This window comes from Echinops telfairi, unplaced genomic scaffold, assembly GCF_000313985.2.
Source record: "Echinops telfairi isolate 266 unplaced genomic scaffold, ASM31398v2 ScPeMD7_21;HRSCAF=78, whole genome shotgun sequence".
Taxonomy (NCBI): domain Eukaryota; kingdom Metazoa; phylum Chordata; class Mammalia; order Afrosoricida; family Tenrecidae; genus Echinops; species Echinops telfairi.
Window position 1 is genome coordinate 8,574,599 of NW_022103918.1, and position 17,448 is coordinate 8,592,046.

General features: G+C 41.1%; 1 protein-coding gene across 1 annotated transcript in view; it reads right to left on the minus strand.

The window, feature by feature from the left end:
* Positions 1-10,076: 10,076 nt before the first annotated feature.
* ST8SIA1 (ST8 alpha-N-acetyl-neuraminide alpha-2,8-sialyltransferase 1) overlaps positions 10,077-17,448 on the minus strand; it is a 165,854-nt gene continuing 158,482 nt past the window's right edge. The window contains exon 5 of the mRNA XM_004713796.2: positions 10,077-14,354. Coding sequence (XP_004713853.1) covers positions 13,868-14,354 — 487 coding nt within the window. The 3' untranslated portion in view covers positions 10,077-13,867. The remainder of the gene's footprint in view (positions 14,355-17,448) is intronic.

Sequence of the window (17,448 nt, forward strand, 5' to 3'; positions counted from 1 at the left end):
AGCTACCGTGTGTATCATGTGGTTATCTGGGTGTCTCTCTTGCTAGAGTGCTTTATTTATTCCTCCAAAGGGCTGAATGGACCATTGTTCTCTCGGCCTTCATTCTCTGCATCTCTGTCCTCTCTGTTGGTCCAGTGTCTCATTTCCTGTCACCCATCAAATGCACCCTCTCAAAAATGCCCATGGAATCAGAGCACTGACTTTAAGTAGCAGGGATTCGTTTCTGTGGCTGTGAGCGGAAGCAGTTAGATGGGAATTCAGGGGCACGCTTGATGCTGACGAGGTTTGGTTTTGGAAATGATTCTGAATCCAGACTGTGGGTGTTTCTCTGTAGCACGGTAGATTAATTGCTTTCCTTCTTCCGAATTTCACTCATGTTTTGGTTTCTAGCTGCCGAGGAGCTTGGCTTTGAGTAGGAGGTACTGTGGGGATTTATTTGAGAAGGGCGACTGATTTCTTGATGGAGCAGGACTTGTCTGTATCAGCTCGGTGGGTGCTCTCTGCTCACACGCACGTGCATTCTCAAAGCGAGCAGAAAGAAGCCCAAGTGTGGAGCGTCATCTGTTGTACATTGGGTACATTGGGTCACTATGAGTCAGAACTGACTTCGCAGCACCTAAAACCATGATGCACTCTATCATTGTATGCCTGGCAACAGAATTACTTTGTAAACGAGAGCTATAAATACTTTGTAATCAACATGTGGCAAGTTGTTGCCTTCACTACATGTAGTTCTTCGCTCAGTATTTCTGAAGTCTTTGAGACCTGGACGTACATGTGGTTAGGTATTGCCCAAAGGGGCAGGATGCCCTGCAGGACTACCCACAGGACACATCACTATTTACAGAGAAAATCCAGAAAGTAGTCAAGAATGTACATTGCAGTATTTCTGTACATTTCCACATCCATCGATGGAAACAAATATTTCCATATACTTTCAAAATCAATTCTAAATTTAAATTTTAAAATACTAGCAGAACATTATATATAGGGTAATTATGCAAAACATCTAAAGAGAGAGGAATGGTTCCAGATGGGCCTAAAGAGATATGTTAATTAAATGCAATGTGGGGTCCTATATTGGATCCTGAGATAGGGGAAAGGGAAAAAAAGCTAGAAAGGACATGGATGAGCTCATTTGCAACATTTTAATATGGGGTGTAAGTTATTTTACCCACATTGCGTTTCAGGTTTCTTTAGTATAAGAATAAATTACACTCTTAGACTTGCATTACGGAGGAAAGTGTCTTTCTTGTCCGGAAGAACTGAAGTTTCAGAGGGGTAAGGAGTGTTATTGGCAACTCACTCTCAATTTGTTCAGGAATAGCAATAATTAGAATACCTTTATAAAGAGATATGGAAAATATTAATGATGACTAACTCTACATACAGATGAAATGGGAGTACAATATTTTTAACTTTGTAAGTTATTTCCTTTATGAAAAAAATCAAGTCTCTTTCCAAATACCTGCTTCTCAGCCTCCAAGCCTGGGAAGAGATAACAAAAGGAGAACACAGGGAATAGTTTTGCCTTCGGCTCCTGGAACTGAGTAGACCTCAGCTGTCGAGAAAGAAGACTTCGAGTTGATGTACAGTGTTGTGTGCTCTGAGAGCTCAGAAAGCAAGACGAGAATAGACCCTGGGTGGCCAGTGGTCAAGAAGGTGCATCTGTGGTCGTAAAGGAAGGGCTGAGGTTCTTCTGCAGCTGTGCTTCTGCTAGCCTTTCTTCCCTCATTTAGAGATCCATGAACATTCTCCTGCAATTGAACCACGTGGAGAATGCCGAGAATGCGTTCACAGGAAGCTTACCAAGGGGCATTGGTGGTAAAGTCCCACATTTTACATTGAAGCTGAAGTTAACAAATTCTTTAGCTAGTACCCAAAACAAAACTAGTTGCTTTCCACTCCATTGTACCTCATAGTGATTCCACATACCTCAGTGCAGGACCACATGGCTGTGATCTTTAGAACCTTCCCAGGAACCTTCCCAGGCGCTCTGGGTGCATCCACACCACCAGCCATTGAGTAGCCCCAGCTTAACATTTGCACCACCCAAGGACTTCTGTAATAACCCAAGAAAGAAGACACACAAAGAAAGAAAAGCCTATGGACAAAAGAGAATAGAGAAGAGGAGAACCAGAGAAGAGAAGCTAGTAATGCCTGCATGTGCAATAACCCCGTGCACTCCTAGAATAATCTGTTTCCCCTAAAGGGCACTGACAAAGAGGAGCTGCTTCCATCTGCTCCTAGCCCGCTCTGATTAACTTCAGGTTGCTTACAAATTTTCCCTCAAGTCAGAGAAATTTCATTTCATGGTCTAGTCAAGAATTCACCTCTCCTGTGCATTTTGATAATTCATTGAGCTGAGTGTCTAACAATTGTCCCATGCGTCTCTTTACTTTTCATTCATGTTTTCTTCCATCACCAATGTGCAAATTTCCCATAGATTGTGCACAATATATGAGCATATTTATATCCCTCACAAAGTCTAGGATCGTATCTAATAATTTATTGTAAAAGGTATCCATGCAAATATAAAAAACATAATCAATATCCACAAAAACAAGATTATCAATGCTTTCACCTGATATGTTGTAGGTTAGAGCTCTATAGTACGCAAAACCAACTCTCAAAAGGTGTCCACTTTCATTGGGCCTCTACTCACATACTCCCTCAATGCAAGTTATTAGAACACTTTGTTCTAATAACTCGGCATTGTGTGCTGCTCACCTTCCCGACACAGTCGCTGAAGACAAAATGGGTACATAAGCAAATGTGGTGAAGAAAGCTGATGGTGTCCAGCTATCAAAAGATATAGCATCTGGGGTCTTAAAGGCATGAAGATAAACAAGCAGCCATCTAGCTCAGAAGCAACAAAGCCCACATGGAAGAAGCACACCAGCCTGTATGATCATGAGGTGTTGATGGGATCAGGTATCAGGGATCAAGACCCAGAACAAAAAATCATGCCAACGTGAATGAGGGGGAGTGCAGAGTGGAGATTCTAAACCCATGGGTAGACAATGGGACATCACCTTACAGAAGAGTCACAAGGAAGAGAAGAACCAGTCAGGGTGCAGTACAGCACCAATAAAACATACAACTTTCCTCTAGTTCTTTAGTGCTTCCTCCCTCACTATCATGACCTCAGTTCTACCTTACAAATTTGGCTAGACCAGAGCATGTACATGGGTACAGATAAGAGCTGGAAACACAGGGAATCCAAGATAGATAAACCCTCTCAGGACCAATAATGAGAATAGTGATACCAGGAGGGGAAGGGGAAGGTGGGGAGAGATAAGGGGGAACTGATGACAGTGACCTACATATAACCCTCTCCCAGGGGGACGGACAACAGAAAAGTAGGTGAAGGTAGGCATCAGTCAGTGTAACACATGAAAAAAAAAATGTATCAATTATCAAGAGTTCCTGAGGGAGGGTGGGTGGGGGAGGGGGAAATGAGCTGTTACCAAGGGCCAAGTAGAAAGAAAATGTTTTGAAAATGATGATGGCAACATATGTACAAATGTGCTGGACACAACAGATGTATGTATGGATTGTGATGACTGCCGTATGAACCCTCAATAAAATGATTTTTTTAAGTGTCCACTTTATCAAGAATTGTAACTTATTTTCAAGAGAATGATCTGAACATGCCTTTAATTCAAGATGTTCGTCAGGACAGGCAGTTGTCCATCGGGTAGGTTGATTATAGTGGACCCATCCAATGACCACTCATATTTCATCCTTCTGCCCCCTCCTCTCCGCCCCATCACCAAAGACTGGAATCATCCAGTTACTGATTTACCCCTTGAGACCAATAACACTTGATTACCTCTTAGTCTAACTTTGAATTATATTGTCTAGCATGGAACATTTTTCACACAGAGGTTGGTTTTCAAATTCACATGTAGAAACCATGACTCTTGTGAAATGAAGGGATCGCTTGTGCTGTCTATCAAAGAACTAAAAGAGGGCTTGCTTTCTCATATTTTCAGAATTCCAGAAAACTGGATTCATTTGGCTTCGCATCTTCAAGGTTAAATATAGTTACACATGGGCTTGATTTCATCCCTTGGTATTTCGACAGCTCACAATGTACTCAAGGTCAAATTCAATTCCCCAATGTGTTCAGTTCTTGATATCATCAAGATTGACATCAATAAACCACTGAGTGTGAAGTTCACCAAAGAGGAAGACCCATAAGGGAATGGGCTGACACAGTGGCTGGAGCAGGGCTTGGCTTTGCTGTCCACAGGGTCACTGTGAATCCGAATGGACTCGATGGGGCAAAAGACCCCAAATAATAAGTTTCATGCAATACCAGTCAGTGACTTGTAATTACCCTCCTTTTAGACATAGAAAAAATAATGCCTTTAGGTTTTTAATATATGTTTTTCTATTCTTAAATGGCAACAAAGTAGAACAAGACTCAGTAAAATCTGGATTTTTGACTTAATGATAGTTATTCAAAAGAAGTTCATTTTGTTTTGCTCATAGAATCTGAGTGAGACTGACCCATATTTATACAAGAGCTTTGCATTCAAACCCCCCCCCCCAAATGATTCAGCTAAACACAGGACAGACTTTCCATTAGGTAATAGAATTTCTTTTCCTAAAATAGCTGGCAGTTCAAAAGGAAGTGTTGTTATGTGAGAATGAAGTCACTGGAATTCAGAAGGAACCAGCCCAAACCACTTTGATCAATTTCTGAGGCGGAATGATAGATAAAGGATGGATCAAGGTCACCTTTCCTCCTGGCTCGCCCCGCCCCCCCACCCCCTGCCACCCCGTGAGAGAATGTGTGACAGAACTGGGCCTCAGGAGCCCCCAGGGAAATGGGAGTGGGAGGCACAATCTTAATAATTCAGACAAGAAAGTGCACTTGGACTTTGCAAAGTCACTAATCTGAACATAAAAGGAATCTTAATGTTTTGAATCTAGTTCGGAAGTTAGTTATTTATTAAGTTATCTCTGTAAGTTATCAACATACAAATATTGATTCCTTACTAAAAGGAAATTTTGCACCCTTGAAAAAGTAGCCTCATTGTCATTAATCATGTTAAACACAGGCTTAATTTTTATTCTAATTAACTTTGCCCACTGGACTGCGTCTCTTACCCAGAGAAGCTGAGTCGTGGCATTCTTAAATTCTATCTATAGCACATAGTTCTAGTCAGGGTTGACTCGATGGTGTGAAATTGATTGGGGTTTTTGATACACTTTATTGGGTCATAAAGAGACTTCGCAAGCTATTTTAGAAACCATTTTATTTGTAGGGTACATTTCCAAGTTTTCTCCATGTACGCAAGGTAGAGAAATTGAGGCTTGGGGAACATTCTTCCTGCCAGCCTTAATCACGATGAATGCACCAAGGAAAAGCCATGGTTTTACAGCAAACCTCCTCCTCCCCTGACATGACGTTGAGAATCTGTGGAAAGAAACAACTCGGCAGAACCCACGGAGACAGATACTTTCTTTTCTCAAGTCACCTTCTAAAATAAAAGGTTCAGCTACGGGTTTCTCTTCTCTCCCTTCCCTGCCACCTCTTGGACGACATTCTGACGGAGATCTGAAGAGGGCGATGTTCCCCGTGCCTCCTGCCCCCCGTGTCTGACGTTAGGAGGAAGCCATCCCACATGCAAGTCAAAGGGGATTTCAAGTTTATATTCGAAGCTACAAACTTTCCCAACATTATTGCACTGGTGGGCTGGCAGGCACATTCTGTGTGAGAAATATGAGGATTTGCATTTCCCTACTTTCCTCCAGCTTCTGGAAATGTGCTTTTGAAAACACAGCTTGCACTCACGGGGAAGAAGGCCTGAAATGCAATAAAAGACTCCCCGAGACCAAGGGGAGATGGTTTTCTGCTTGCCCTCAACGCTTTTCAGACCAACTCTGCTGGAAGGGAACTACAAATGTCTAGTAATACTGCGATCTTATTTCAAGACTAGGCCGGTTCTTCCATAGAGCTGTCCTCCCACAGGGCACTCCCCTCCCCTTCAGTGACTGCTCCACCCTAGTGGCTATCAGTCATCCGAAATGTAAGCCCTGTAGCATCCCAGGGGACCGTCTATCGTAACCTGCCAACAAGAAAGCCCACGAGAACCATGATGGAGTTTGAATGAAAACCCATGTTTTCGGATTTCTATGGCAATGGGCTATGAGAAGCTTCAAAGACTGTGGAAAAATGGCATTGCAAGATAATGGAATTTTTCCCAAGAACTTTTTGAACTCTCCTCATGCTGGAATTTACTGGAGACACAGTCCTCATTTATGAATTCTCTTACCCCCGATGGCATTTCCCACTGTAGTAGTTAGCTTAAGTAAAGCCATTTTATATCAAGCAACCATTCTGCACCAGACCTAAGGTGCAGCCACACGCCTTGTAGCATTCTCAGCAAAACCAAATAGCCCCCGCGTTCTTAGAACTGGCAGCAAACTATCCTGTGCCAGGAAGTTGTGCTAACCTGCCTAACCGCAAAGTCTGCGTCTCTACCAGCTTGCTTGCACAACTCCACAGCTCAACTGTTTGAGGAAACCCTATAAAAGCCTAAGTCTGCAAGGCCACGGGGCCAGCTGACGGCCTCGTTTTAGCTGAGCCTGGCTGGTCCCTGCGCAGGTTCTTTTTCCTCTTTTATTTCCTGTCCCCTTTTAATAACCTGTTTTCCTTTTTACCAAAAACGGAGCTGTTCTTGTCCGGTTCATGTACCACACTACAAGCAGTTTCTAGAGTACTATTGCAACAAAGGCTATTTACAGACTGTTAGCAGATGTCCCCAAGGCCCATATACTATTGCGATTGAATAGAAAAGAGTCACGTCTGCTACATGGATGAGTTCTTGCCAATGATCAAGAGACTAACAGACGTGGTGACACCTTTTAAATGAGGAACGAACAAAGGAAATACATAAAAAGTGAGAGTCAAGCCCGAAACACAAGGCACCCTCTGCCATCCACCCAACTAGCCGGCAGTCAACTCTTTCCCACAGTTGTAAATAATGATGTAACTGTGTGTATGTGTGTGTGTGTGTGTGTGTCCTAGAACACAATGGGAGAAAACCTTGTGAGTCTGTGAAGTAAAATTTAAAAAATGGCTAAGAGTTTAGCTGCTGAGTGGATTCCAGCTCCCATTGGCCCCATGTGTTCCCGAGAACTGCTGCCCAAAAGGCTGTCAGGGTGGCGACCTTCCAGAAACACATCGCCAGGCCTTTTGTCCAAGGCACCTCTGGGGCTGTTCAAACTGCTCACCTTAGTTGGCCCAGGGTCACGCAGGGACTCTTGTTTAGGTAAAGCAGACTTCTGAAATCCTGGCCGGGGAAAGGAAGAAAAGTCATCTTGCTATCTGTGCCACTCTGTGTGGCATATGGTGACCATGCTTCCAAAGGTCGGGTTCAAGGTGACATTTCCTGCTATTGCTGTCTCATCTTGGCAATAGGTGTACACGACAGTCTTACTCCGGGAGCACGTTCCAATATGCAGTAGAAAGGGGGATATGGAAACACAAGTGTTTGCTTAGCTCGGTCCAAACCCCCAGGACAGGGAGGCTTGGTGAGGGGCGGGAAGAGGCAGGTGGTTAGGATACAAGAGGGTGGACATGGGCCACCTTCTCTTCTCCAGGGAGTTTGCCATCAGGCCCTCACACTGCTTCCTTGGATGTCTTGCTGTTAGCCAGAATGGCCGAATAACAATATATTTAATATTGTTAATTTTGCGGGGGATCAGGGGAGATTTCATTTTGGGATTGCATTCCAGGGTGGCAGTCCCTGCCCGGTCTCTGCTCAGCGACCACCTGAGATTCCCTCCAACCCACCATCTTTCTCTCGGATGGAGCCCTTGGTTCCATTTTCTTTTGGTTTACAATTCTCCATGCTCCTTGCTGTCGGACAGAGCACACCAGAAAACTACTCCTGATGGTCTTTGGCCTGGGTGAAGCCACATCCCTTAGATATTTATTCATATGATATTAAACATTCATTTTCAAAAATGACAAGCATCTGGAGAAAGCCTAATTCCATGGAAGCAGAAAGAGATGTGATCAATATGTTTAGATAATATCCAATAAACCACCCAGACAGCTGGTGTCATTGATCATATCCCACAGCTTCCACAAGACAGCAAAATTGGAGAAGACTTTTGCTCACATTGGAGATCAATAGGAATGCAGAGGCGGCAAGAAAAGAAGAGGCCAATAACAACAAAAAAAGAATTCCTCTTTTGTGCTTTAAAAAATTACAGCCGTGAGTTTCCAAGGGTATTGCACAAATGCTCCTAATTATTCCTTATTTGTTAGAAGAAATCAGAAATGCTGGCACCAGAAATAAAACAAACAAACAAACAAACAAACAAGCAGAAGAGGAACAGAAGCATATATATAGATAGACAGATAGATAGATATTTCCCCCTTGTTGCAATGATGAGTAGAGATTCATTCTAGCAGTCGTGCTCATCTTTCACCTCTAGCATGTGAAATGTATGTTAAAAACTCAGAAAACACGTCTAGATAAAGCAGACCACATCCATTTCCTTATGACTCAGAAAATCTAGCATAACTACAGATTCACGTGTCTCCTTCCATCGACAACACGGGGCTTTTTCTAGGACTCAACCTACATACTGTGGTCTCATATTGAGTTTATAAACAGACACTCTGGGTTTCTGAAGTCCTTGGGCTCCTCCCCCAGGGATTTCAAAGAGGCTGTATAGGAACTGTACAGGCATATTTAGAATATGTGGTGTCTTATCTAGCTTCAAAGACTACGCCTGGATGGAACAAAAAACCCCACCCGAATGGGACAAAAGACACGCCACCTTCAGTAATTGCCAGGCCATAACTTGATCAGGTGACCAGAACTTTGTCACATGACAGCCAGATTTAGAGAGCACAAGTTTAAACCTTCCTCTCCCAACTTGTCATCGCCTCCAGTGTGCAAGGCAGTGTCAACGTGTAAGCTTCCCAGTAAGTTTCCACCCCACTCTCTAGTCACAAGATGACAAACTCATCCCCAAGCCAGGCCAGTGCCTTCCTCTGCTAGTGGACAGACATAGACAGCACTGGCCAGACAAGGGCGAGCGCCCGGACCTCACTGCTCCTTTATCCGTGCCAAGTGAGTGTTCCTTTCACTTGCCGCACCCCCTGTCCGGCCCACATCTCTGAAAGACTCAAGCTGCCCAAGTTGCTCATAACAATTATTGCTGACGTTCAGAGGCATCTTAACCTTGGTGCAGGGGGTTGGGAGTTGTTAACCCACTTCCGTTTTCATCCCTGATGTTTGCCCACCCCAAATCATCATATTATCTGAGGGTGAACGCTGTGAATGAATAAAAGCATGATATAATTCTGGATCCGTATTCCGCTACATATTTTGTCATATAGTGCCAGCACTAGTTCATGTAGCTTTTGGTCTTTGGAACTCGACAAACACAAAGTAAAATTTACCCAGTTTGGGTGGGAAATGAGCATTTCCTAAAGATTTCACGGGAGACATAATGTTTTCTTTAGATTCAACCTGCAAGAGACTTGGCATGTACTGTTTTCAAAGTCAGAATTCTCAAGCATAGAAATTAAAACTACTGGTGGTTTAAAGAAATAGGTGGCTTCTATAATAAAATTATGAAACTTCCAATGTAACTGATAAGACACATTACTGATATACATTTCATTTTAAATCACCCATCACTTTTCTATGAAGGTATTGCTTAGTCTAAGAATACTTTTTGGCACAGTGAGAATCCCAGGATTCCTGAAGCTGTTTACTCACATGTAGGTATTGAAGCCAGACTGTCCAAATTACTCCAACAAGCTATATTTAAGCAAAATAAGGTGTTTTGCCAAGAGAAGGGCATTAAGCATCACAAAATCAAACAGGGTACTATCTGATTATCTGCCAATTGGGATCACCTATGTGCTTCTTTACCAGAATAACTAAGCCGTTCAGAAACAAAATCCAGCGATTTCTCTAAGGGAGGGTGCTGTTGCAGCCCAGGTCTGTGTAGCTGTTAGTACACAACTCTACATCAGGCTCATGTGTCTAGATGCCCCCTTGCAGATACAAAACACTAATGGAATGACTTAATTCTTCAACCATGATCATTTTATTGAAGCAAGATTAAAATCAAACACGAGTTGTCCTTACTCATGGCCCTTAGAATCAATGGCATTTTCAAATCAGGGTCATCCAAAGTAAAAGTCTTAAAAGGGGCCTTTCCCTATTTTATTTCTCTGCTATCTCTTATGCTCGCATAGAGCAACTTAAGTGTTGTTACTAGAAATCAATAGGAAAATTAAGGCTGACATGAAAGGGCAATGACGTCCCTTGGCAGATGTATCAAAAGTGATGGGATAATTTCCTTATTGATTGTGTCTATCAAAACCTGAATATCATCTGAACAGAATCTTAAGGGTCAGTAATATTAAAATATACTGGACCAAAAGGCCCCAACACTGAAAGTCTTAATGTCGGATAAAACAACAGGAGTTTAAAATACAATACTTGCCTGGTAATAGCGTATTCCAGAGTACTCTGCAAAATGACCCTAGAAAGACTCTCACTAAGGAACACATATTGTTCGATAAAAATATAGAGATCTAACTTCATACTACACATAGCTCCATGTTTAGACCCATCTATCTAATCAGTAAAAGGGGCATGTTTGGGAAGTGTCACCATTAAAGAAATGCCAAACTTTATTAGTCTAAGAAAACACTCACTACAGTGTGGTCATACTTTGAAAAGCATGAGCATTTTGGTGTATTCTTAACACTTTCATGACCCATTGGGCGTATAGCACCTCCCAACATTTTCTGACTCTGGGGTTTGGTGGGGAGCTGCTATCCCACTGTTTGTGCATGCTGCCATCTAGCTGGGGGTCTTTACAGCTGAATTTGAAGAAACGGATCCCCCCCCACCAACCCAATCTCTCAGGACTAATTGTATCAAATTTCATATTAAAAAAAAAAAGTTCCATTTGACTGAAAATGCTTTTCATTACTGAAAACACGAGGTTTAAAAAAAAATCCAAAATAGAAAATAATTTGGTTTTAAAAGGTTACATGAAGACACTGAAAACTTACAACACGAAACTAAGACCCTCACTGCCACCCAGATGACTCCAGCTCAGAGCCACGCTTGAGGACAGAGTAGCACTGCCCCTGTGGGCTTGACCCTGCAGCCCCTTGCAGGGGGAGAAACCCTCATCGCTCTGCACAGGTGGAAGCGGGGCTGTCTGCGCGGCTGGCCTTGTGATGAGCAGCCCAACGAGCCCACCCTCACTGTGCCCACGCGGGTCCTTTGCAAAGACTGAAGGAATCATTTCGTTTTGTTCTAATTCTGTATTCCCAATTTTGGCACTACTGACATTTTAAAGCAGACAATTCTTCATTGTGAGAATACTCATCAGGAACCTGGCCCCCCACCCACTATATGCTAGCAGTACCCCCAAGGGGTTAGTATTACCCCCACAGTCATGACAATAAAAAACAAAAACAAAGAGAGAAGGCTCCAGACATTTTTTGTCCCTGGGGCTGGGGGGAAGTCAAAATCACACTTATTTGAGAAGCAATTGGCCAATTACACATCATTAGCTCTGCCCATTTTGTTTTGCCTTTCAGAAGTCACATACATGGTTTCCGCACAAATTTATAGACGAACATTGCACAAATCAGTTGCATAAATCTATCATAAAACATACACATTACTGATAGTATTTTCAATAGAACTACAGTGTATGGGCTCCCTGAAGCACATCAATTACATTTTAAATAACTTTCATAAATAAAGTACTAATTTGAATGACATTTTAACAACTTTAGTGGGTGGTTTTGTTATAGCCCTTTTACATATTTCATAGACCACAGAGATAAAAATGCATTCCCTTTTCAAGGTGACTATTAAATAATAACAATAGCTCAAGGAGAAAAGATATTCAGCATTGCAGGTAGGGAATATTTAACACAGCTGATGTGACATTACATTCTTATCACATTTTTGGTGCCAGATAGAATCAAAATAGCAGGCCAGTTCTGTCCAGAATCAATACTCTCCTTCTTGGCTTTCTAAGTAGCAATATAGCCTGTGCTATGTCAGCGGGGCACGTTTTAATTGCTAATCATTATAAAACCTTCACTTTCAGTCACATTTAAGAACTGCCTGTGCCAATGATGCTGAATGTTTCCAAGGGGGATTTTTAAAATCTTAACATCTTACAAGTTAACCCACCAAAACATATCACCTGTGAAAATATGTCATTCAGCAGCTGAGTCAGCATGGACTGGACGGCAGCAAGCTCGGTTTTACAGTATGTTCAGTTTCTCGTATCAAAATTGGAGCCAATTTTTATCCCTACACTTTGAAATCTTTCTTATAGTCTATAGAAAGTGAGCTCTGATGTCCCCTCCTTGTAGCTTTAAGCAACCAAAGCACAAAACCAAGAGGGTCCCACGATGGTTTTATGTATGTAACCACACCCAGGTGCTTGGAATCTGTCTCTAGAGTTTTCGTGCTGTGTCAGACCAGGAATAATAAGCTTACTAAGTAGACCTTCCTGCTGCTGAGGAAGATATTGCTGCTACTTTACATTGCTTTCGCTGTACGAACCCTGTCTTGTGTGACCACGGTCCATTCATGACTTATTTGAAGAGTTGGAATGAGTAGACTAATTCTTCCCCTTTGGGGGTGAGACCTGCCTTTGATGTTAGTATGGGCATGATGAGCAAAAACCAGGAAGCTGGCTTTTTGAAAATAGCAATACGTAGTGGACAATGCATAATCAATTGTAGCTCTCCAACTTTGGTTACAGATTTTTGCCAAACTAGGACACGTGGATGCAACATAAGTAGTCACCCAGAGCGAACTGTGTGGGTCTCTGCGTGCGGCCATGGGCACAAGCTTACGCCCTTCCTCCTCCTAACTGTAGTCAAAAGAAAAGGGAATGTGGTTTGCAGTCTGTCTCCCACGACTGAACCTTACTCCATTGTGCTTTACATCATCTCTGGACAATAAATGATGAAGCAATTATGGCAATTTTAAAGTAAAGGATGCATTCACATTTGTAGACTTTTGGAGCTAAACTAATAACAACAATGCAAACAGGCCTACAGACTTCAAATCTAAAATTTGAATGTATGCACTACATTTTGAGGAGAGAAAGTGACTCTCAGTTTAGATACAAATAGAATCAACACTGTCTAAAGTCAACAGTGCTTCACATTGTCTAAGTAGACTTAACAGAAGGGGAGGGACCAATGGTTATCCCAAATTTTTAGAAGGGAAGGGAGGGAAACTATAATTAACGTAGACTTGGTTCAACAATTCACAATAATCAGTTTGGGCATTTTATATCCTTATTACTCAGTAACAGATTTTTTTAAATCTACTCCAGCCCACCCAAACCCCTAAATAGAGCAAAAAGTAAATAATAAGTAAAAAAACTCTAACGTTTTAAACCTAATAAAATACATTGATTTTTTTCCTCCAAACAAGCCAGCTTATGTTGATAATCAGTAACCGTTTCCCCGGCATTTTTTTTGTTCAACTTTAATTACTAGTTGCTCAGCCTTGGCAACTAGAGGTCCATCTTGGTTTTGTACTGTATCTTCTAGATTCCAACTGTGTAGACAACATCATTTCATTTACCAGCTGAACATCCAATAGGTGCTATAAAATATGTCACAGGATGTGTCTTAGTTATCTTCGAAGCCAACAGCAAACGTTAAGTTTCCCTTCGGTTTTTGATGTCCGTTTTTTTTTTTTTTTGGTCTTTCCAAGTGGCCCATGCAAATCCATGAAACAACTGGATGATTTTCTTTTGTCGTCACGTAGAAAACTAACAAAAGTGCCCTGCACAGTGCCTCCTCCTTCTGAAGTCCCTAAGAGGCGGGGAGACGTGATGTGTCCTCACATGGGTCTAGCTGCATCCTCAGGGCTCCCGTTTTATGCAGATACCAGAGTTGGAGAAATTCCTCTGGCATGGCATGGAAGCCAGAAAAGGGCAAGACGTTGTCGTAATAGTGGTGGCTGATGGGCTGCTCGTGTATATTCACAGAGAAGGGCCAGAAGCCATAGATGGCCACCTCTTCACAGAGCCCCAAGGCTGCACTCACCAGAAAGAGTCCTGTGGACAGGCGCTTGGCATGAATTCCCCTACCCTTCCAGAACTTGCCAATGCTACTCAGAAAGTTGGGGTTAGCAAAAAGCACTGTTTGATTGGCACCAACATCAGACAATGTATAATAGACACGGAGGGATGGCTCTGTTCCCGTCTTCATGGAAAAGGCAGGCATATAGATGTAACTGTGGTTATAGATTTTCATATTGTCCACAAATGTCTTTCTGGACCAAAGCAGGTTTTGAAACCTATGAACAAGAAGAAGCTCAATTAAACTTGGAGAAATCCACATTATTGTTCTTCTTTATTAAAAAAAATGCATTGCTATATAATTCACACATCAATAAAAAATTCAATAGCTCAGTCCTATTAAGAATGGTACAGTCATCACCATAATCAATTTTAGAACATTTTCTTCTTTCTTGCACTTATTTGTTCCCCATTTTCCCCAACCTCCCCACCCATGCCCATAGGTTATTATGAATCCAGCTACTGTCTCTATAGATTTACCTCTCCTGAATTTCATCAACAAAGAACTTATAAAACAACTGGAAAAAGAACCCAACAACAATGACGAAATGAAACAGAGAAAAACCTCAATTGAAAAGAAAGCAGAACATATTAAAAACGGAAACCGTTTTAAAATGAGTCAAAGGGGAATTCAAGTGATAGGTGGTTACATTTTGACCTAACGACCTCTGCCCTAATCCACTTTCAATTCTGTCTGACAGCTGGGCTAGTCACATCCCCGGACCGTGCTCAGAGGAGACTCCCCAGAGGCTCCATCCATGGGGGACCCTGCACATGGATGTTGAGCTTCCACTGTCATCCATAGAGCCTTTCCCAACCAGGTGGTCAGGATTTAAGCTCAGAATTTAATACCATGCCTTCTTTTGATTGGGGTTTTTATCATTTGTAATCCTTGGATCACAAAGGTGGGTGTGCTTCTTCCTTGAGGCCTTAGTTGGCTGATGCCTCACTTAGATGTCTGCTGGTTTTAAGAGAACAAGTCTGTAAGACCATTTGCTTTCTTCATCACACTTGGCTATAGCACCTGTATCTTCAGTGGTCTCTTCAGGAAGTTGAGTATCAAGTTGGGCCATGCCACAAGAACTAATTGTTCTTAGATTGGGGTTAGGATGAAGTGTGAGACCAAAATCCATTCATGGATCTACAGTTTATATATGTCTCTGGTTCACTTTAGAGGTATCATTTTATCATAGAGAACATTAGAAATCACCCCATAGGGGGCATTCGATAGTTTTTCTTCTGATAGCCCTGAGAGTGTAAATCATCCCAGAGCAAAACATATATGTAAGATACTTTGCTTGCATTTAAGTTCTCCATGAATTTGCCAATTCTGTCCAGTAGCCTGCCCCTGCCCCCAGAGTTGGTTCATTTGTATTATGGTATTGGCGTAGAGTACACTGTGAAGTGTGCAAAATCTAGAGGACAGGGAACTTAAGTTATTGAGGGAGGAAGCGCTCAGAAGACGAAAGTGAGAATGACCACACGGTCTGCAGGCTGCCATCAATGTCACTGAATCACACGTGTCAAACCCGCTGAGCCACTGAATGGTTTGCTGTGTAGAGTTTCAAGATTGCATTTTTAAAAGTTTTAATTTAAAAATCTGTAATTAGTTGTTTAGAACTATGACTAATAATTGCATTCATGTTATAAGACCAGGATGTTATGAAAAGTAAAAGAACATTCAGGTAATAAAGAGCTGTGGCAATTTAAAAAAATAACAACAAATGAACAAATGAAGAGTTAAAGAAAAACTCTAGGAAAACAGCTCCATAGCAAGCCCAGAAAGCTACCAATCAGTCTTGTAAGAGAGAGACAAAAAAAGACAATTCCTAGAAAAATGTATTTAAAAAAAAATCAACTGACAAACTAATATTTTTTGGTAGTTATATGGTTTACAGTTCTAATGGGAGAGGGATTAGTTAGAAGGACATTAAAATACCTGTGACATACTCTGTTTCACTATGAACAATATTTATGCTGACTTAATTGTCATGTATCTGGCTTGAGAAATTGGATGAATATAAGTGTGGGTGGGGGGAGGAAAATGCTGTGAAGTACATCTTGAGGATTATATCTTTATTTCCATAGAAAATCAATAGATAAAATGGAATTTTAAAAATTATAATTAAAGAATGATACTACTTTAACATGTAACCAGATAATAGTCAAAGAAAGAAATACAAGTGAATCTATTCCTTGGACTATAACCTAGAAGGGTAGGAGGTGTGAGACAGGATTGCTGTTTTCCTTTGTCATTTCAAATTTTGTACATGTATTATTATCCTGATAAAACTATGTTGCTATTCATGGGCATCGAGTTGATTCTAACTCATGGCAACTTCATGTGCACAGAGTAGAACGGTTCCACCAGGTTTTAAATGGCTAAGGGTTCAAAAGTAGATCGTTAGCCTGTCTGCTGGGGCACCTCCAGGTGATTGACTCAATTCACCTGTCTTCTGGCTAGTATTCAACTACTTAGCCATTTATGCCACCCAAGGATTCATGGATAAAATAGCCTGAATTATGAAGAATATTTATATTGTCTACAGGAAAATATCACTAACATGATAAGAAATTTTATGCACATAACAAGATAGTTTCAATATGTATAAAGGGATCTTCAAAAAGCTCACAGGAAAGCCCCATTATCTTTCAATTCCGTTTTCCCATGAACTTTTTGAGGTCCCCTCATGCAACACGAGAACTAGTAAAACTACCCAAAGAAATTCACAAGTCTAAAATCATAGTGAGAATCTTTAAAAAAATAATTCTTATTATTTTAAAATATGAATAGAAAAATTTTAGATGATACATTATATCACAGAAGAAATACTAACATAACAATTATCATCATATAGAGCATATCATATGTTCAAATATGAAATTGATATGAACATACACAATACCCCAAAATTTTAAATATATATTTCAATTATGCTTATGTTGAAATTAATCAATATTTGCAGAAAGTATCATTACCTATTAAGAACATACAAGACAACAAACAAAGAAAGAATTTACTGGGTTAAATATGAGATTTGGCAAGATCAGCTTTTAAAAATGCATACCTATTTTACCCCAAAGCAATAACATGTTAGAAAAATATATTGAAGCAAAGGTTTAGTTTTTAATAGCAACAAAGTCCATAAATACCTTGAAATAAAACAAACAAATCTAATATTTTTATAAATATGTCCCCCCATTGGACCTCCACTCAAGTACTCCATCAACACAAGAACAATTTGTTGTACTAACATGACATTCTGTGATGTTTACCTTCCCTGACATGATCACTGATCACTGAAGACAAAG